The sequence below is a fragment of the Hippichthys cyanospilos genome, chromosome 4 (assembly GCF_059441005.1).
Source record: "Hippichthys cyanospilos isolate Australia breed blue-spotted pipefish chromosome 4, RoL_Hcya_1.0, whole genome shotgun sequence".
Lineage (NCBI taxonomy): Eukaryota > Metazoa > Chordata > Actinopteri > Syngnathiformes > Syngnathidae > Hippichthys > Hippichthys cyanospilos.
In genome coordinates, this window is record NC_142372.1 from 12,825,114 (window position 1) to 12,847,318 (window position 22,205).

Below are 22,205 nucleotides of genomic sequence, written 5' to 3' on the forward strand. Positions count from 1 at the left end.
CTGAGAACATAGTATACAATATTTGACTGTTTTCTGACAATAATGAAGCATTGCAATAATTGTGAATCCATTTTCTTCTTGAAAACGAAAATGTTTTTTTTTTCTTTTTTTGGTGACATACACATACAATCTTGGAGTTGAAGGTGCTGCGGATGTCTGCCATTCTGTGTTTAACACTAATATTGCTGCTTTCAATGGCGCAGCAATAATCAAAATCTGTAGTTTAAAAAATGATCGAGAGCCACATGAGAGCCTCTGGTTGCTTGTTGCCCAACATAGTTCTACAGATTCACAAATGTAATGCTACTGTATTTACCCAACTAAGTTATTCCTTATTTGTAAACCTCAACAACTGAAGTATAAAGGTAAGCATGAAAATGTGTCCTTGACTAAAGGTTATTCCTCCACATTAAACATTAAATATTCTCCTGAAAAATGTATGTGATCATACAAGGTAAAAGACAGGTGTACATACGCATACAAGATTTGCAATGCTTAACATTCTGAATAAGACCACAGATCCATTTGACAAGTTGCCACATTTACTTTTATTGTAAAGGTAATGTTATTCCAAAATATTAACATGTTAGGGAAAAAAAAGATAGACAGGGGTAGGAAAACATTTTAAAAACATCTACACAACACTTTGGTAAGAATCTTACGACAGTCTTTAAAAAAAAAAATCCACAGGGGGGAAAAATATTAAGAATGTTAACATGAATTCTGAATGTGTTGCTCTAGTGAACAACATTGTTGGAGGTCAAAATTCAATATTGGGTGACCCTAAAAAACAGCAGAAGTCAGAGAAGAAAGGTGAAACGGCTGGGCACCTGTGCTTTAAATTACTATTGTGTACTACTAGGAATACCACAAGATATCATTTATGTTCTGAAATAAATTCGGAATAGTTTTAAGATTTATTTTATCACAACACATCCTGCAAAGGTGTATAAGAGCTACAGCACAGAAGAATGAGTTTTGTTTCAAATGGCAGAGCGGCAAATTTGCGATAACTTAAAGTGTAAGACACAAAGGCCCCCTTACAGCTTGTGTTAGCCTTTAACAGGACGATGGAATGAAAACCAAACCGATTTGGTTGCACTGCTAGAATTGTAGCGCCTCAGGGAAAAGCCCTGAGGAAAGTAGAGTGGACAGCAGAGGGGATTATTAGAACTTGAAACAACCAACTTCAAATCCCAGCCGCCACCCCTTGTCAATAGCGCCAGTCGGAATCATCAAAAATGAACAGAATTGTATTTACTAGTAGATGTATAGTATATGACATTAGAGTATCATCAGAGCCCTAAAGAGAGTGCACTGGGCCGTTGTGTGACAATGCCTGGTCTTGTCAGCCCCCCCGATGCCGTCCTCTGGATCCTTCCTAGCAGGGGTGCACGTTACAAGCTCGGATCTCCTTCCTGTCCTTGCAGCTGGACAACTGTGCAGTCTTGAACCTTTGCTTCACAGTCATGAGTCGTTCTTGAATACCTCCGCCGCACACTTTGGTACATTCCGTCCAATTGGACCATGGCCGCATTTTACATCCTAGGATGACAGGAAGAGGTTATAGACGCTTGTCAAATATTCTTTTTACGGCATTTGAGTGTAACCATTTAAAAGCAGCTGAACAAAAAGGATTGAATGCTATTAACAGGCTAATTAAATGGCAATTCCTCTTAATTTGGCAGCAGCTCTACATTTTCAAGCTACTCTGTTACTGCCTTCCACTACACAAACCTAAACGACTTATGCCTTAAATGCTTGCACCCTCTGCTGGTTAATGTAGTAAATACACCCCCTTTCTCTCTCGCTGGAACTGGTTAGTCAATCAACACCACTTTCCACTGTGTGTGGCGTCGTCATCCACCCAGTCATTAAACATAGTTGCTTATCCTCACAAGGGTCACGGGCTTGCTGGTGCCTATCCCAGCTGACTTCGGGCAGTAGGCGGGGGACACCCTCAACTGGTTACCATTGTCATATTGCATCATATTCTGTGTTGCAGCAGTTTTCATCCCTGCATTTTTCTTAATTTATATTTTCAAGTTGATGTCCATATTGTCTTTGTGATTGCACCTTTTTCTTTTTCTATTGTGCAACAACTTTGTGTTCGCATTTTTGGTTTACATTTTCATCTCTATGTGTTATATTCATTTATTAATTTGCATTTTTGTCGTAAAGTTTGCTCCCATTTCGTTTTTTTGTGATTTCATCTTTTTTGTTTGCTTCGTGTTTGCATTGTTTTCTTTTGTTTGTTTGCCTTGCCCCTGTTTTTGTATGTCTGCTGGCTGCCCCCGCCAGCCGTCATAGCGTATAATTTAACTGTCAGATCTTTCACTATACAGACAGCAAGAAGCTAACAAGGTTCTGTACATGAGTGAGTTGTAATTACCGCACATTTATTCAGTCTTGTATAATACACCTGTTGGTAATAATTAGCAACATGATGATGATCTATGAAAGCTGCCTATTGTGTTGGTTGACTTCACAAACAAACACAAATTTGAATATGAAAGTGCTCAAGTGCTCTTCTGAGACCATAGAATTGATTAAATGACAGTGAATTGAAATGGATACCAACCTGGATGCTCAGATGCAACCTCAGTCCTGCCCTGTTTGCTCTTCCGTTTTTCCCGCTGTTCCTTGCGCCGTTTCTTCTCATCACTGTTCCCCTGCCCTCCTCTGGTACACTTCCTTATCTTACACTTCTTCCTCTGGATGCTTTCGGGACAGTGGTCTCCTCCAAACTGAGGCTCCAACTTCACTGTACGAGTCCTGATCGTGTGGCCTTTCCCGCATGACTTATTACACTCGGACCAGTCGCTCCAGTCGGACATGACACAGTCGATGGCTGATAGGAGAGCAAGAAAATAAAGCTATCGTCATTCATCTATATTCTTATAAACATATCTCACCGCAAGGACACTTACAACTTTGAAGACAAGACGAGATGAAACAATTTTTGGAGAAATTGCATGTGAATGCAGAAAGTAAAATAAAAATTATGGAAGCATGTGGATGTGCATGCAATAAAATAGAATTATTTTGAATTACAGTGTAAGGAAGGATAATGAACTGGAACTATATGGAGAGATATTCAACAATAAGGAATTATGAGAAGCGTTAATTTTTCAGGGGCCTTTTTTTTTCTTTTATTCAAAAATTGAGTGCAAACAATTGTAATAGGGAAGGGCAGCACAATTATTGCAGTAATGTTTGAATTGGTGAAAAATTATGATAATTAGGAGGGGAAAAAAGCCATGGGATTTTGCCAGTCTAACAGCCGAGTCCGAGTCAAATGGAGTCTGAGTAAAGCCCTAGGAAAAAAAACAAATAGAAAGTGTTCAGTCAAGAGTCGGGACTCAATTACTACAGCCAGAGGGAGATAGTGAGTGTATTGGTGAAAGGATGATGAAGCTGGAACAGCCAGGCAAAAACGTGAGAGGAAGACCTAAGAGAAGGTCGATAAATGCAGTGAAGGGAGGCATGAGTGGTGTTCGTGTGAGGGAGGAGAAAGAAAAAATGACACGCTGTGATGACCCCAGAAAAAACTGAAAGGACAACTTCTGAAGTATTTGCAAACAACCTAACAAAGGTCAAGTATTAATATGCTGACCCTAAAATTGCCTGGGTCTTGTTTTTATCTGATCCTTATCTCTTACTTTCACAGTTGAAAAATAAAGTAGTTGAAATTACCCTTTAAATGAAATACACATTAAGTTAATTAACTTTTTATTAGAGGAAATTCAATTAGCACTTCCTTTAATGCACTAAACCAGGGGATATAAATGCACTTTAAATGTATTGAATAATTGGGGTCATCAATATCCTTTTGAACTTGGGTGCAATTAACTTCAGTGATCTCCTTGCAAATTTGTAGGTAAACTAGACTGTACATGTAAAATTGTTACAACTTACGACATTCCGGTAGCATGCACTTCTCCACCTGATCCAACTCTTCGGTGCAGTCTCCAAGTTCAACAGGCGACTTGAGCATACGCTGGCGTGTTCGTAGGCCCTTCCCACACGTGACGCTGCAGTCGCTCCAGTCAGACCACATGGTCAGCATGCACGGGATTGTATCTATAAACAGGCAAACACATTAAATCTATAAAAAAAATAATCATAATCGCAATGTTTCTGTCACCGCTATTACTGTCTGTCACCAGTAATGAGCTATTTTCTTCATTGAATAGCAGCTTCCAGAATTGAGTAAAAGAGCCACCTATCTGAAGTTAATTGGATGGCAGTTAAAAGAAATTTAGACTCAGGGAAGTTTGACTAAAGACACATTTACAGTGTCCTTAAAAGGAGTGTACGTAACTCATGTTGGTGCCAGCGTGTACTAGTTAACCCCAAGGACAGCAAAAGTAGCCCAGAAGTATGCTTAAAAAAAGGTCCACCTGTAATTGGACACTGTGACTTGCAGTGAAACTGTAGGAATGTTAACATGTATTTATTTATTTATTTAAACTTAGTGTGGGCATGTGTCTTAACTCACTCATTGCCATTGAAAACTCTAAACATCAACAATCAGTTTTAATGGACGAGTTAACCTTCATTCCTTGCCAAGTCCATTTCATCTTTGATGTCTATGTTCGTAGGTGGCAGTGAAGGAGTTAATGTATAAAATGTATTACATGTGGCTTTGAACTAAAATAGACTGCTGTCAATTTCTTTACCCAAATCCCATGTTAAAAAAGGACAATATAAAGCATAATATTGTAATTAAAGCATGACAGATTATTCAGCCGGCTCATTAAATGGCCCTTTAAATATCAGCCAAAAGTACTTGACCAAATGGCTAATATACGTTGATTATTTTAATGTTTGACCTTTAAGTACTCGAACCCCTTATGGAACTTGTACACAAGCACCACTAGTGTCATTATTTATTATACATATATCTACACTAAAAAATTGTATAAAATCGTCTTCATAAATATCAAGAAATCAGTTAAATGACACCCATTCAACTACTAGTAACACAAAAACATCTGACAATAATCAATGCCTTTCTAAGTTCAGTAAATGTGACACGAAATGCGTTCTGTGAGCCAAAAACGTAACATTTTTTGGACAGTGATACATTTGACCATCCCGGCCCGCCGATAGGTAAACCCCACACATAATTGACGTTTGTTGAAATGCATTTGGAGAAAACAAATGTTATTCTTTTCCATTATATACTTTTTAAAATTAATCAGCATCTGTAATTAGTATTTTTTTTTAACAGAAATCGGCATTGACCTAAAAAAAATCTAGATTGGAAAGTCTCTAAATCTCAATCAGGGCCCAAATTATGTAATAGTTTTGAGGAGGTACAGTATTACAATTATTTTAATACCCATAGTGGTAGTTTTTATGGCATCAAATGTGTGAGAACTACATGTGCTATTCTCATTTACTCACGACATTCTGGCATCATGCACTTCTCCACTTCAAGAACCTCAGCCCCACAGATGGAACCATCTGCAGGAGGCATCTTCACCATGCGCTCCCTTCGCTTCATGCCGAGACCACAAGTGGCACTGCAGGCATCCCATTCTCCCCATTCAGTCACCAGGCAGCTGCTGGGAGCTGAAGGCAAGCAGGGGTTATCAGAAAAAAAAAGAAAAAAAAGATGTACAAGTTTTAGTAGCTGTAAGAAACCAAAGATGAGTTTTCATCTTACAGCATTCCTCATTGACAACACAATCTTCAGTCTCCTCCGTGGTCAGAGTGCAAATTGAGCCATCGTCTGGAAACTGCTTAACGTAACGTTCCCGGGAACGAGAGCCTTGGCCACACGACACGCTACATGGAGACCAGGTGATCCAATCTGACATCATGCAGGTGGATGCATCTAAAGAGTCCAACAGAAAGTGAAAATATACTTTGAACAAACTTTCCCAAGTGAAACATTTTCACAAAGCACATTTGAAAATCTCTTTAACTGAGTCGCCCATAAATTTGAAAGCTTCCCATAGAAACAACAGGTTCTCTAATTTATGTATGACATTATGTATAACACTACACTAATAAACTATGGTTGTAACACTTCACTTTGTAAACAGTAAAAAGGAAGTAATAACCCATAACTCTCAATAAAACTGAGCGAGACATCTAAGTGGTTGTAAAGCAGCTAAGGCAGGTGTCATCCTTCAGACTGAGCGTCTCAAATGATGACTTCATCTTTTTATGTTAGCTAAAGCTTTTTGGGACCTTGAAATGTTTTATACATGCCCTCATCACTGCAACCCGGCCCCATGCAAGGCTCAAAATCCTGCGTGTGAGGACAGGGAACGCTGAGATCTAGCTGGGCCTTGAGCATCCTCTGCCTCATCCGCTTGCCCTTTTCACAAGTCGCCGAGCTGCAAGCGGACCAAGGAGACCAGTTGGAGTAGATGCATGTCTCAGGGGTGTCGTCTGCTGGGTGTGAAAGGATAGAGACATTTTAAATACCCTCTTCTGGAAAAGAAAGGATATACAAGTGTGAAAAGATAGACGGTTAGAATCCAGACCTTCCTCTTTCTCTTCCTGAGCTATATCTGCCACAATGTCATCAACATTGTCTGGCACAATGTTGCACTGCTCCCCCTGCGGATTCAAAAACAACATTCATTATCTTTTGGTGTTTTTTTTTTTTTTTTAATTAACCTAGGCTTTGACAGAGTGCAGATAAATCAGATATGACAACATCCTGTATAGACTTATTCAACACCTGGCGAAATACTGTATAGCATTTTTTTAATTGATATAAGATCCCCAAACCTGCCTCTAGATGACACTAAAGGACCTCTGATGTTACATGACTCGCTCCATACATTTCTACGCTTGTCCGGTTGGACTTGTCGCCAGTCAATGATGGGAAACAAGTAGAAAGTGACAAGCCTTTCACACTCACATTAACACCATTACTGATTACGAATAGAACGCACATTGCATGCACAGCAGGTGAGTCAGGTGTGTAAACCACCAAAACATCAGGGTTATACGAATATCACACCTACAGTGACTTTGAGTTACAAAAATTAAATAAGAAAAAATATATAAAATTGGGATCGTGATCAATTACATACTGTTATAGTTAAAGCATTTTTTATTGTGTTAATAACTTTTAATCCCTAACTTTATGCTTTCTGTAGCATCTAAGACTTGCCGGTCAAATTAATGGTAAATTTAACTCTAAATATTTGCCCCAACCGCACCTTTTGATAAAGGTAGAGCGATTCAACAGTAGCCACAGCTGAGAATAGCAACAAAGACGCAACTCTAGCAACCCATTGCAAAGATCTTTACCAAACTAAATAGAACAACCCGCATTTGAGCGAGTCCGTGATGGACAAGATAGATGATATTTAATGTATCTAAATGTAAATTTCTAAATACTTGGCGATTGACATGAGAAAACTGCACAATTCCTCGGGATGGTCGAAATAAAATATTAGAGCCTGACTGAATGCACTTTTTGTTGTTGTACAGAATGCCAATCGTCTGAGCCACAACAATAACATATTGTGTTAAAATAAACTTGTTGAAGCTTTTTGTCAGAAATATTGAAGTGAGATTAAAAACGGATTAGTTAAGAGAAATTATTACAGTTCTTAAATACTTTAAAATGTTTTGATCCCTTAACAGCACGATAAAAAAGGCAACCAACTTTAGTTAATGCTCCAAAGTTTAACTTTCTGCTTTTTGACCACTGCAACACCTAACACCTCTTCCTCTTAGCGTTGATGGTGTAAAAAAAAAAACAATAATGAAGGGAAGCCAATTCCACTTTTATGTGAGTTCTAATTTGTTTTTAGTAGGAGCAAGAAAGAGCATTAGCCTTGGGTAATAAAATAATACTGTGATATACCTGTGATAGTCAAGTTGTAAGTACTGTAGTTTTAAAATGCTCAAGTCAGTGTAATAAATGCATTCCATTTCTAAAGGCGGTAAAATATTTGCAAAGTTTAGTAAAAAAAAACAACGGAATGTTTATGTATCCTGCCTCTGAAGTCATTCAATGCAACCTTAAAAAAATATAAAAAAAAAAAAAAATGTAAATAAGTAGCCGGTAAAGAATGTTTAGACACCAAGGACATGTAAATACATCTTTGGTACTGAATGAGTTTAACCTTTGTGCAATATTTTGACCTATTTTAGGTCATTTTCTTCCACCTCATTCTTACAGTATTTTAGCCAAGGAATGGTGCACTCCTGGTAGTTTGATAACTGTTTGTTGAAAACTGACAGGTTACCATCTGGGTGAAATTTCAGCTCCTTTGTGTCGTCTTCTCTTAATGCCTTCCCTTTGATATGAAATGACGATGTCAAGATCAAAGGATGGACAAAATACTGTATAAGGTTTCATTAAAATCTGCTATCAGCTGTCTTTTCATACCTTGATTTCTGTGTCAAAAGTAAATGTTTGACTGTGTCGAGAAGGATTAAATCAGGTTAGTTTATGATAGAACAAAATCAGTGTGGTGGTGAGTCTTAATAGGCAAGATCAGATAGTGACCACAGACAGTAAATACTTTTTCATATCAGTAGAATCAAATACTAAGGATTTACTTTATGATATCTGAAATTTAACCATTGCGTTGGATTTACATCACACTTCAGTTACTTTATATGCTATTTGTTTTCGTATGGTCTTTTGACTAGCGTGGCAACCGACCTTTCTGGCAATACGTTCCACTAAGACCCTGGCCACAGGACTGATGGCTCCTCCTTCGGGATCATAGAAAGGACTTTGAGGATGGTCCAGACTGGTCAGAGGCCGGATCTTATCTTCAGGCACCGTAGGCTTGTTGGGAGACTAAAGGAGATATAGAAAAATAAAAAAAATGTGGAATTCATCACACCTTGGAACAGTCTACTTAGCATACCAATAAGAATCACTGCCAGGAGATGGTGTTCCATTGCTGTATGTGGAAGTATGATTCAATGTTGGGTAAATTTCCCATTGCGAGGAGAACTTAAAGGTGAAAAGTGAAAAACAATTCTAAATTTTATATCGGCTCTAAAATGTATATGGACCTCTCATACTACAACATTTTGTGAAAATGATAAATGTGCTTGAACTTACAGTTAGTGCTACCTTAGGCTCTAAAAATGCTTTGCACCAGCATCAGGAAAAACTGTGTTTTGCTCAAAAACACTCAGACATAGTCAGGACGGTCAGAGGATCGCACCCACGACTTCTCAGTTGGCACAAGAACAGCTGTGTGAAAACATTACATCATCATCTTGCAAATGGAGATTTTCTTGCAATTTAAATGTACTTTGCATGTGATCTCATGCATCTACAGTCCATGTAAATCTTTCTGTGCTGAATTTGTAGGGAATGAGAGGAACCGCCATTTTCATTAGCTATGTTTTATTTTTTTAATGTTTTGCATCAGAAAACGCTTTGCGGTAGTAAGTGGGTACCTGGCTCTAAAATATAACAAGGGTTCTAGGAAAATACCAAAACTTAGTTCACCCATGCAGTGTGAGGGAGATTCATCCGTGTCATCATGCTTTCAAACTGTTACCCTCTGGTCAGCGCTAAAGGGCTCATAAAAGCAGGCCAAACAGACTCAGTGAGCACTTTTTCCACAGAGCTGTTGATAATTTGAAACTGAATAACAACACAAAAAAAAAAAAAACATTCTGATTTCAATTTTTTAAGTTATGATTTTTATTCTATTTATTGTGTTTATGGTTCCTATTTATTTGATATACAACATATATACGTATATACATATTCATTTAATATACACCAATCGAAGCAGTGCTCCCAATTTTGTTGTATACCTGCTGTACAGTGAAAAATGTCATTCTATTCTACTGACCTTTGTGGGGTTATACTACCTGAAAATTGTGACCTGCAGAACATAGACTTTAGACACTTATATAAGCATATGTACGCTCAAGTTTCTACTATTGCATGTGTTTGTGTGATATTTATCATAAATGTTCCTAAAGTTGACTATTTATTCCTGTTAGATGCGAGTAAGAGTTTAGTCTACATTAACTTATACAAACACACACATACACACACACACACACGCAACTCTCTTAGGCTTGACATAAGGCACATAGTAAACGAAATCTCAAGGTGAGGACAGAAGAAGACGATGTCCTTGTCGGTCCTCGGAGAATTTGACGGGAGAGTGTTTGGTTGGATCTGTTGCAAACTGGCAGTGAATATATGAAGAAATGAGGCAGACTGTGATTGCCAATGCGAGTAGTAGGCAGGTAGAGGGAGACAAGGTGCAATGACAAGGTCAGAACGCTTGGAAGAAAGGAAGAGGAGGGGCGAGGTTATTCAGGGGGAAGGAGAGGAGAGGGGAAGTTTTTGTGACTTCAGTGGTTTGATAAGGTCTGAAATAGTGCGAAACAAGCGCAATCAATTGAGAGTAGAGGCCATAAAGGCCAAACACCAGTGTCCTGTCCGTAGCAGTAATATCTTTTATGGCTGAGATCTTTCACAATGATAGATTAGGAAATCTGCTTTAACTGTATCTTCACCAAATGTAATATTTTGTTCCTTGGGTCTTACTTTGTTGGTAAAACATAAGACATTCTATGACTGGTGGAAGATATTGTACAATATCCAACTGCGGTAAAATTTGTTCTGTTAAGCACACCGGTTTATAAGGTACCCATATGCATAAAACTACCAAAAAAAAAGCAAAAAATATCAAATATGAAGCTCTTAAGCAACAGCTTGGTGGCCTTTTTTCAGTGTCCTGGCTGGTCAGTGTGTGGATTTTATTTAAAAAGGTGATTAGCATGATTAGTAGATGCAATTTTGGTGAATGGAGTAGCTTGGAATAGACAAATAAATGATTATTTGGTCTTTGCCCAACTCAAGCCCGCCTGACCTATCCCCCACTTTTTTTTTTTTTTTTTAATGTACCACATACAGTACATATAGTCAATGCAGGGCAGGCCTTAGCCAATGTCTTGCTCTGAGCAAGATTTGCTAGAATACCTCCCTCCTTGGACCATTGATGTATACTTAAAATAGAAGTTAAATATTTAAAATAGACTTTAATAGAATGTCACACAATTTTAAAAACATTTGATTAATTTTCGTGACTGTTTCATTTCTGTCAAAAGAAACATGCAAGTGACTTGCTGTTTGCCACATCGAAGTACACGAATCAAAAGGAGCAACAACTTCACCTCACCTATTGTTTTTCCTCTTTTTTCTTGTTCCTTGTACCCTGATGGTTTGGGTAAATTTGCCATGTTCACACACTTCTCTAGGGTCGTATCAATAACTTTGACACTCTCTCCACAGAGATCAAGAAGTACTGATCCTATAGCAGTTCAAGTTTTGCGGCTTCACTACATGCTGGATTTTTTTAAAAGTACAGTAAACTTCACTCATTATAAATGAGTTTTCTATTCTCTCGCTTTGAACCCTGTGGCTGATAATCCACTGTGATTTAGTTAGTTCACATTCCTCCACAACAAATGGTACTGTCATGGCTGTTTTAAGTTTTCTCAGTAGCACAAAATTTCATATTTATGTCCGCATTGCCTTTTAACATAACATTTTTTATTCTTAAAAAAATATAATTACAACTAATTATTCAAATTATCGAATAATTCATTTTCATATACCATTTAAAAATGAATTGAAATTTTGTGTAAATACTGTGTAAATAATCCATTTGAATACTTGTAATAAAGGTGAAGTTTCACCTCTGATAGGTGAGCCGACCCTGACCACGTGTTTTCAGGGGCTGTCTGGTTCGGATTTCTGCAAGCTGAAAGTCAGCAGAACCTTTAATCTTCCCGCCATATCCCCACCAGTCTCACTTGTCCTCGAAATTCAACGCACTGCATTATACTAGGGGCGGCTGGTGGAACAGTGGGCATCACGTCCGAGTCCACCTTGATCTGGCCTTCCTGTGTGGAGTTTGCATCTTCTCCCCAAGCCTGCATGGGTTCTCTCCAAGCACACCGGGTTTCTCCCACACTCCAAAAACATGCATGGGAGGTGTATTGGGCATACAAAAGTGTCTTTAGGTGTGATTAGTTGGTCGTCTCTGTGTGGCCTGCAATTGGACAAGCAGCTATAGAAAACGGATGGATGGATGGATTGATGGATGGATGGATGGATGGATGGATGGATGGATGGATGGATGGATGGATGGATACACTATACTCTGGACCACACAAACGCTGCAGGGACTGATTGCTAATCAGCAACCTGCTGATCATACTAATAAGATGGAAAGTGGGTAGTCACACGGTTCATGGAATCTTTGGCCTGCTCAGTAACTCCAGATACCGCAAATGTCTAAAGTGCATGTTGCAGTGTAGATTCACCAGCATATCTCCAAGGATACATGCCTATGGGATTTAGTCGCCACTCGCTAATTGCTCGAGCAGCCCTTACGATTATATTACCTTCCTTGACTGTCCTCTCATTTGCACTCAAATTGCACTGCATTGCCCCTCCCACTTTACACGGTTAGCACTGACTGGCTCATTACCTTCTCTTCCTTTACCCTCTGTCCTACCCTTCTTCTCCAGTCGTATTTGCCACCCACTGCATCTTTCCCACACAAGATATAATGCTGCCTCGAACACACTATAGAAATAATGCAATTCCTGCATTACATTACTGTTGTCATATAACTTTTTACATAGTTAATGTTTTCTGTTACTTTGAGTTGTCTGACAGCATTTCCAATAAATATACATCACAAACATATAACCACAGAGGGAGTATGTAAATGTTCCCCGTTGAAGACAAAAAATATTCCGCATTGAAAATAATAAAAAAAATCCAGAGAATCCCCATAATGCATAACTAAGCAGAGAAACAGGACCGATAGAAAGACCAACAAACAAATAAAAAAAATATTGACATTATGGTCATGAAAATGACCACTTCGACACAAATAATCACAATTATCACAAAATTAACACACTATATCTCACTGACCTCATATGACACTCCACTGTCAGTGCCAGCATCCCAAGGGATGAGATCCTGCACTACTTTTTGGGCCCATCCACAGTCTTTAGTACATAGGTCCTCTGCTGATAGACCCACGTTCCAGTCGGGACTGGGCCCCAGCATGGTCAGGAAGGACATGAGGTGGCGGGTCCGGTCAACCGAGAACTCTGCAGACGGTGCAGCCCGCCTGCGGAGGAAAATGAGAAATGATGGTTTGATAACAATACATTGTAACCTCAGCAGGCAACTAAATAAGATTTAGACCAAGTCTACCACATCCATTGAGGTCATTTACAGTCCAAATCCAAAACAGAACTTATATATGGCTAGTGTATGGATTTATCATAAGGACTGTAATGACCAATCAGTAATGTCACATGTCATGCTTTTCTCAAGGTTTCTGGCAACTCACTGTGTTAGAGTGCTTTCACAGCAGGGCTCTGACAATAAGCTTCATGTACAAAAATTGAGAAAAGAATAGCTTTCAATAATGCAAATATAATCATCAAATGATGCTTTAAAATATTAAAATGATATCTAGCTATTATTACATTGACTAATTGAGTAGTCCCTTTGTTTTTTAAATAATCTAATGATATTTAACATGAGCTGAATTGATTGGCTAATAACAACTCATTATCAATTGTTATAACTTTGCCAATGCAAACTGTTTAGCAATCACAATCAGCATTAGTGCATTAGCGATTTTACCTTACTGGTTAAAATTTGCTCCCCTAAAACCGAGCCAATATAGACTGTTTGCATTGACAATTTATATCCTCTAATAATACAGCCCGAATGCTTTTTGGGAAGTTCTTTCTTTAAGAACGCTACATGTGCTAATAACAAAAGTCGCTTAATACTACTACTAACTACTGAATCACAATGAGTTTTAAGCACACAAACAGCATAAGCCATTCGGTCACTAAGTGATGCACCAAAACAAGCAAGGGCATGACAAGATGGACTTTGCATATGTATTGTTTTTTCCCCAACAGGTAACAGCAGCTCACCATTTTCTGAATTTGGTCATGTGACATTCTCAAGCTGAACCATGAATGGTCATTACAACCTGTACTATCGTTTTCAGTTGACAACAAGTGACAGAATGGCCGCCCCCTGAAATGGATAAGATATGGTGCTTCGATTTTTTTTTTTTTTTTTTTTTTAAACGCTTAACTTACATTCCATAAAAGCGAGTGTAATGTCAATACTATGTTCATATTACTGGATCTGTATAAAACATAATATAATTTTGTAAAGAACATTTTGAGGTTGGGTGTCTACATGCCAGAACACATAAGTGGCATCTCATTGTTGCTATTGTATTCTAGCTGATGGGAAACTAAAATATTTGCTTGTTTTTCTTGCCTTATGAATGGCAGATAAACCAATTAAAAGGATGTACAAGTTAGAAGTGAAACAATAATCAGTGTCATAGACACTTAGCAAGACAGTTTTTTTTTTTTTTTTTTGAACCTGACACTTTATTAATGCATTTGACTTCAGTGCACTCAGTCTTGTCCTTGAGCACTCTTGCTAATGATGGTCCCTGAAGGCAAGGAACAGCCTTCATCCCCTGGGAACGTGCAGCCGGAGTCTACACGCAGTCGCCTTTTTCTCAGCAAGCGCTGGAACTCTGACATTTATCTTCGACACCACCTGGGTGCCACAAGAAGTCACTGACAGCAAAGGAGAGACAGAGCAGGGCTGGTCGCACATAAGGAGGGCGTTAATCACTGCAGACTACCACAGCAAGCCACTTTTGTTAGTCCAAAATTCTTGGTGGCCTTGTTATCAGCTTGCAAAAGTATAAATTTAGCTAAAAATGTTTTGTCAGCTTGATGCTGAAAGGTGAGAGAGGGATGTGCACTTTCGTGCAGATTCACTGCCGCTTGCTCCGTGCGCCGATCTGATCAGTCAAGTAGTTCAATGCTGGACGAACAAAAAACATGCAAGTGGAAAGGATTTTAAATGTCACGATTTGAATATAATTCCCATTGTACTTTAACAATGTCAGCAAATTCAGCAGGTTCACTTCAATCTACACTGATTATTCAGCGATGACTTTTTAGTACACATCGGCTCATTTGGAGTGACCCCCATTGAATCGCAGGGTTAGATTTGTCAATGAAGTTGCCGTCAAGACTTCATCTGATCGGAAGCATAAAGGCAGGTTCAATTTAAAACATTTATATATTTATTTGGTGATTTTTTTTGTTTGTTTATTGATTGTAAAGCTCATTTGTGATGTCATAAATCACTGATATTGTCTCACATTTGTGATTGTTTAAGAAATATTCTTATAAACTAAGCTCATATAAGCGTGACGTTTAGGACCTTGGTTCATGCAACAGAAAAAAAAACCCTCCTCAAACAAAGCCAGAGCTTAAGTCTCTCACGCAGATTTGTTCTTTGACCAAGATTCAATTGGAATTCTTTATGTATGCAAAAAGTATTATTTCTATTTAGTGAACATTTTGGGGATGAGGCTAACGATTGTAGAAGAGGAACTTATAGTACCTATATTTGTTCACTTTTAAAACAACGTAGGAGTAGTTTTATCGTATGTTTTTATTATCTTTCATACTCTGTCAATCGTTTGCTTCAAATTAAATATTTCATTTGGATGTGTCAGAACACTATCTTACCAACGTAATAAGAAACAGGACCACATTTTTCGAACTATGAGGCATAATGGCTTGTAAGACACAGCAACTCACATTGAACAGAACATCTATTTTTATTACGTATAGGTTGCACCAGACTATAAATTGCAGGCTGTAACATCAGATATTTACACAGAAAAATGGTACTGTATTTGGATTTTATTTTTTTTTTATTTAAAACTTTTTTATGCCTGGTTACAGCAGCACCATGCTGTAACCACAGATTGAACATACCTGCACGTATAAGAAAAAAAGCAGCGCCAACAAATGTTCAATATAACACGGAAATACTCAGATTGTTAGATCACTGCATCAACACAAGCAACAAGCTAGCTTGCATTTACTGGTGAAGAGTGCCCCCCTGTTGACAAGTCAAATAGAAGTTTAAACTCAAAATCAATACTTAGATCGTGTCTTCTTCTGTCTCCTTTTGTTAATGGGGAGATTGCTCCTTGGTGGCTAGTAAATAACTGCAGATATGCCACACTGAACTATAAAGCTGCAGACTTCAAAGTGTGAGAAAAAAGTCCAAAATTTATGGAATTTGCACTTTTTTATGTCCAGCGTTACAACCCACAAGCCTTTTCATTTTCAGATAAACAACCCGTCTTTTAACACACGCAAAAAAAAACCGACAGCATCAATGCACATCACATACATAGGGCTTAATAGGCGTACCTCTCTGACTGAGAAAAAGACACTTTTTTTTTTTTTTTGCTTTTTGCGTCTTCTTTTTAGATGGACATGCAAGTTATGTTGATGATTAGCTTTTCTTCCTCTGTCTACTATAACTGAGCTGTCACACCATTATTGTTTTGCTACGCAGTCACAGGATGAAACAATGAATTGGCTTATACAGCATGGACTAAGCTAATTATTCCTGGTGGATATCCTGACTTCTATTCCTGGCTATGCAATACCCTTTGGAGATTAAAGTCATCGGCCTTTTGGTCGGGGACTAAACAACATCGCGCAGGTTGTTACCATTGAAGTTCTTTGCACGCCGAGCCAACAAGCATCTTGTTTTTCTCATGAATAAGAGATTAAATAGCTTCAGGGGCTAATGAACTCTGTAAGAATGCGGTAGACGGCAGTTTCTGGGATGGGTTTGTACTGATCAGCAAGTACTGGGTCCAACTTGGAAGATGCTTAACTGGCCTCTAAAATATAGGTCATACATGTACGGTGGTTTTCACTTCGGCGGGCCAACCAGTGAGCAAACAATTTGTTTCTGGACACAGGTCAAATTATAAATTCGAAATTTTTCTTTGCAACAAGAAATATGACAGTCAAACTGTTGATATCATAAAATCTTAATAACCGTACAGAGTAAATTTCCAGTGTACATTTTACTCTGGAAAAGACAATATTTAGTCCGAGTCTAAACATAATGAATTATATATTTGGATTTACTAGAATATTGTATTCTTTTCAAAGTCTAAATTTACTTTTAAATTGTATTCAGTAAAATTTACATTTGGATTTATAATGTTCCCTCGCTTGATTGCAGTTTGCTTATTGTGTCTTCACTTTATCCAGATTTTCATTTATGACCATGACTTTTTCTATTACAGGTTTAAACTGTTTTTATTTTATTGCTATTTCTTTTCTTTTTTTAAGTTAGACCAGTCAAAAATAGCCATTCTAATTATTAGAAAAAAAAGATTCAACCTCTACTAAATAGATATATTCTTTTATGACCATATCTATTGATGATTTACCTCATTATTTTTCTAGTTTTTCTTCCTCCAAAGTCTGACCAGACAAAAAAAATATCAATTTCATGTATGCTTTTGGATAAGAAAAAAGTAACAAAAGCAAAAAAAAAAAACAATCTCTAATTCAATCTGTACTTTGCAGATTTTGGTTACATAACCTCTGTGTTAAATGAGGGAACCCTGTACTCTGAATAATTCCTTCTTTTCCAATTGTAAATCTACTTTTTTAAAAAAAAATTGTCAAAACAAAAAAAATATAAAATGCGACACAAAATAATTTTTTTTTTGGTGTAAAATATACCTTACAATTTTTGGGGGTTCAGGCAGTAGCCTGATCAAATCTTTAAGCAACAAATGTAACACTTAAACATAAAAACAATACAGCAGTCTTATATTAATTTTAATTCAAATAAACACATACACAAGCTAAACTGATGTGATCTGGACTAACAAAGAGATTGTGTTCTGCTCACAGCTAGTGTGATGTCAGAAATAATGGTCTATTTTTAGTGTTAATTCTTTGATTTGTCCAGCTCTCATGTAACTTCAAAGACCTTTTATGACACTGTACATCAAAAGCCCTAAACAACAAAACCTTCTGTACCATGAGAAGTACATTACCTTTGTATAAATAGCTTACCTAATGCCAAATAAAGACTAACCGAGCTTAATATGAAAGCTGTATTAGCAATTTAAAGATTGCCGATCAATCCTATATTTTCCTTCATCCAGAGTCCTTGAAAGAAACTCTGTGTCAACGGTTTCTCTCACTGTGTCATTATTGAATGTTCTGTTCTCTCTATGGCAACAACTTCCATCACCATTACTTGAATAAGGCAAGTGTTCTGTACTGTAGCTCTTTGACAACTGTTTCATAAGTGCACTGACCAATTACTTCTGCAGGATGGCTAGTCTTAACAACTGTCTCCATCGCCGACTCACTATCTTTAGGCATAAAGCTCCAGAGAGGTTGTTAGTTTCATACCGCCACCCCATCATAGCACAGCCCTCCGGTAATAATATAACTCTTTCACACTATTGTGGCTCCCTTCTGCCTCTTGAGGGACACATAAGTACCTTGAGACAAAATGAAACTGCCAAGTGTGTTGAGACACCATCACCTGATCAATGTATTTAAGCGCAGAGGTGTAAATGACACAAGATACTTACACATTTAGTGGCTGCCAAGCCGGCCACTGCGCCTTCATCTTGATGACGGTCAGGACATCATCACCCTAAAAAGAAATAAAAAAAAGAAAAAAATACCAGTAAACCATTAACTTTCTCTAGAGGATGATTAAATTGCATCTGTGTGTCTTAATAATGCAAAACAATCCCAGTCAGTTGTAATGCACTAACGTCAAAATTAAACCCCAGTTAACAAATATATTACATTAACAGATCGCTAATGTTCTCATTTATTAAATTCTATTGCAATAAATCTGACAGGTTGGAGCAAGCATGAAAGCCTATTTAATCCTGTTTCAAATGTAAGGGTTTTATAAAAGGCCCACGACTCCTGTGAGGAAGCTGAATTTACAGCAACAAGAGGGAGGTGATGTCACTAATCCATCTAACTGATGCTATGGTGGCCTTTCTAAAATGTCAGCACTACTGGGCTGAGTTTTGAACAGGCTTTATCACTGATATAGAATAACATTAACAAAGTGTTAATGATTTGGAATGATTGTTTTTCATCTTGACATTTGCTACTTGAGCGTATCATATTTTTTTATGATATATATATATATATATGTGTGTGTGAGTGGTTAGCACATCCGCCTCTTTAACATGGGGCTGATAATGACTTATCATACAGATTTATGAACTTAATGACTCTGTGCAACACATCATTACCTTCTTTGCACAGACAGTCAAGCCTTTGGTCGCATTCCCCATTTAACAAGTAATACGGAATAACTCCCTTGTTTTTTTTCCAAACCAGGAATATCAATAAACTGGTGGGGATAAAATGGCATATGGTAATACCTCCGAGTAGTAAACATCAGAGTTAATAGTAGCATAGGAATATTTCTATAGTTGATTTCCTTTGCATTGCTTATTATTTAAAGATTAACAAAAAATTCTACAAAGAATTATTCACTTGAGAAATTGTGCTACAATAACTAAATACAGCACACATTAAAACAGACAAAGCTTTCAGAGCCACGTTTGTTATTTTTCTACATCATTAAAGCTCCCTTCATTAAAATATTTGATCTTAATAAGCAGGCATTAACCATAGGTTTTACCTTCCAGCAACACATCAACAACTTTCACTGGGACTATGTCCTGCCTCATAATGACAAACATAGCAATGATATACAACTTTTATTATAGTTAAAATCATGGTTGAAAATGATGCTGCTTTCATTTATTTAAAAGCAGATGTGATGTGAAGTGTGCCGATATGACTCATTTCAGATGAACAAAGGTAAACACTTTACCTTAGATTGATTAGTATCGTTTCTTGTCCCGCTGAGCGCTTTCCAGATCAGTAATCTGAATGTGTCTACAGGCCTTCATATAATCATGCTGTTTGCAAAATATTTACTTTACTTCTGTTTACAAAAGCAGTTGATATACAGCATATAGGGGTGTTTATTTGAGACTGTTTACTTTGACCTATTTCAATTTTGAAGAACAACAAAGGCTTACTACAAACAGCGCTATATTGGATTTTTACAATCTGCATTATTTTAAGCTTACTCCCCACCAATAGAAGATAGAATACACTTTCAATGATAATAAATAAGATGACCTCACTGCTGACAGAGGTCTACAATGACGTCCCTCGCGTTTCATGCTGTATGGGTTTAATTATCAGTGTTGCTTTTGTCAATTTAATATAGAGCCAAGTGAATAAATCGCTTGGTTGCATTTTCTAAAATAGAAGATTTGTCTCTGTTATTACAGCAAGTTTTACCCTTTTCAAGTTCATTTTTAGTGTCAGAAGATTTGTTTAGGATATTTTCCTAGTTTTGTAGGATGATTAAAAGCAATGCATGCACCAGGTCTTTTTTCAACTGCATCACAAAGCAAATAAATGAAAAAAGCTTGCATTCTTTAATTTACCATTTGATCATGTTTTGGGCATGTCGGAGAGAAACCGGAGTACGCAAAGCTCTGGATTCTGGATCCCATGACTGTGAAATACTCATCCTACCTACTATTTTATTGTGATTCCTTTGAAAAAACAAAACAAAAACAAAAAAACATTTAATTTGTGTCCACAATTGGTTTGGATGGATCGTTTTGGGACGAAAGCAAATTGTGTATCTGCCCAAATGGGTAAGCACGCACACGTACATCTGTAGAGTAACGCATGACTGCCTGTAATAGTAATGCAAGACCATTTGTCAACATCAGAACACCATGTATTTTCAATTACTTATCTAAACATATAATCTGAAGCATGTTCCTAAATTGTGAGTTGCAAGGCTGCATATTTTAAGATAACCACATTTCGCAACAGCTTAGCCAAACATTACATCATGTACTGGGTAACTGAGCCACTTAATTATTTATTGCAATTGAATGGAAACCAGAAACACTGCTAATTAATCACCACATTTAGGAAATGAAATATTTGTGATGGATTAATACATTATACAGTGTATATATATATATATATATATATATATATATATATATATATATATATATATATATATATATATATATATATATATATATATATATATATATATATATATAATACAATGTTTCAAGAACAATTTAAGGCAGGGCTGAGGCCAATAGCCGCCAAACTATCTCACAACAAAACAGTCTAACATCATAAACAGACAAAAATGAAGATAAGACCAACAAATGCATGTGCTCCTATTATCAAGTGCAATGCAGGCGGGTTGTTCACTAAGTCAATAGGGAGCTATTTTGCCTCTCATTCTTGCTTTGAAGCGCTGCTTTAAAACATCTCAGTGTAGGATTCAGAGCATGGTCAAACTGAGAACAGTTTCTCTGAGCATCTGGCACTGTTGTGGCAGCTTTTATATCTGCTTAATACATTTATGACTGACCCGAGCGGTGCTGAGTCTGAAACAGAGTCATTTTATGTGTGTGATTCAGCCAAGATAATTACCTGGATACTCATCATCAGGAGGGCATATTTTTCAATCCAGGCTTTTAAAGAAAGCCTGGCATTGTGCAAGACATATGAAGACAAATGTAGGTTATGAATTATTATGGTGTTGATTCTGCAGGTGTCCTCTCATGCATGAAGGGCTAAGATCCATCCATATTTAATAAAATCCCCTGTACTGTGAATTCATATATGTGTTTGTAAATACATTATGCAAATTTGAAGAATGGCTGTATTTTTTTCATATTATTTTGTTAATTATCCTATCAATTATCCCACCGATGTGAGTAATTGAACCCCTCAAAAACCATTCAAATTGATGTTTGTTTTTTTAATGTATATACTAAGTTTGAACATGAGTTCAATTTTCTTACTCATTTATTAACTTCTATCAAAACTTGCCTATGCTGAAATGTTGGTTAGCAATTGTGACTAGCATTAGCAAGCTAGAGATTACCATTTAAGGTCAATAAACATTACTATTACGTTCACACATACATATAGTCATATGTGCAATACGTTAAAAATGTAAGAGTGGTCTCAAAGTCACTTATAAACGATGCTTCAACAATATTTCGTGAATAAACTTGAAAGTGGAGCTGCCTATCAGGCTGCTTAGAGGTCAAAAACTTCCTGTTCTTCTTTGTCTTCTTCTTGACAAGCAGAATGTTTCAAGCTTGGTTGATCCCTACTGGTGAAAATGTCAAAGCCTAAAACGAAGCCACTATCCAGTAGACAGTTTGCAGAGAAATATTCTATTTCTGGAAAATACAGAC

The 22,205-nt window shown here is 37.2% G+C and overlaps 1 protein-coding gene across 2 annotated transcripts in view; it reads right to left on the reverse strand.

Annotated features, from left to right (window-relative positions):
• Positions 1-522: 522 nt before the first annotated feature.
• spon1a (spondin 1a) overlaps positions 523-22,205 on the reverse strand; it is a 53,439-nt gene continuing 31,756 nt past the window's right edge. Inside the window, exons 7-16 of one of the 2 annotated variants that reach the window (XM_088413910.1) lie at positions 18,498-18,562; positions 12,926-13,127; positions 8,651-8,791; positions 6,504-6,579; positions 6,226-6,408; positions 5,675-5,845; positions 5,413-5,580; positions 3,919-4,083; positions 2,582-2,851; positions 523-1,545 (exon numbers count right to left, since the gene is read on the reverse strand). In XM_088413910.1, the coding sequence (XP_088270036.1) occupies positions 1,382-1,545; positions 2,582-2,851; positions 3,919-4,083; positions 5,413-5,580; positions 5,675-5,845; positions 6,226-6,408; positions 6,504-6,579; positions 8,651-8,791; positions 12,926-13,127; positions 18,498-18,562 (1,605 nt within the window). In that variant the 3' untranslated portion in view covers positions 523-1,381. Of the gene's footprint in view, positions 1,546-2,581; positions 2,852-3,918; positions 4,084-5,412; positions 5,581-5,674; positions 5,846-6,225; positions 6,412-6,503; positions 6,580-8,650; positions 8,792-12,925; positions 13,128-18,497; positions 18,563-22,205 lie in introns of both variants that reach the window. The other variant, XM_088413909.1, reaches the window with a different exon arrangement.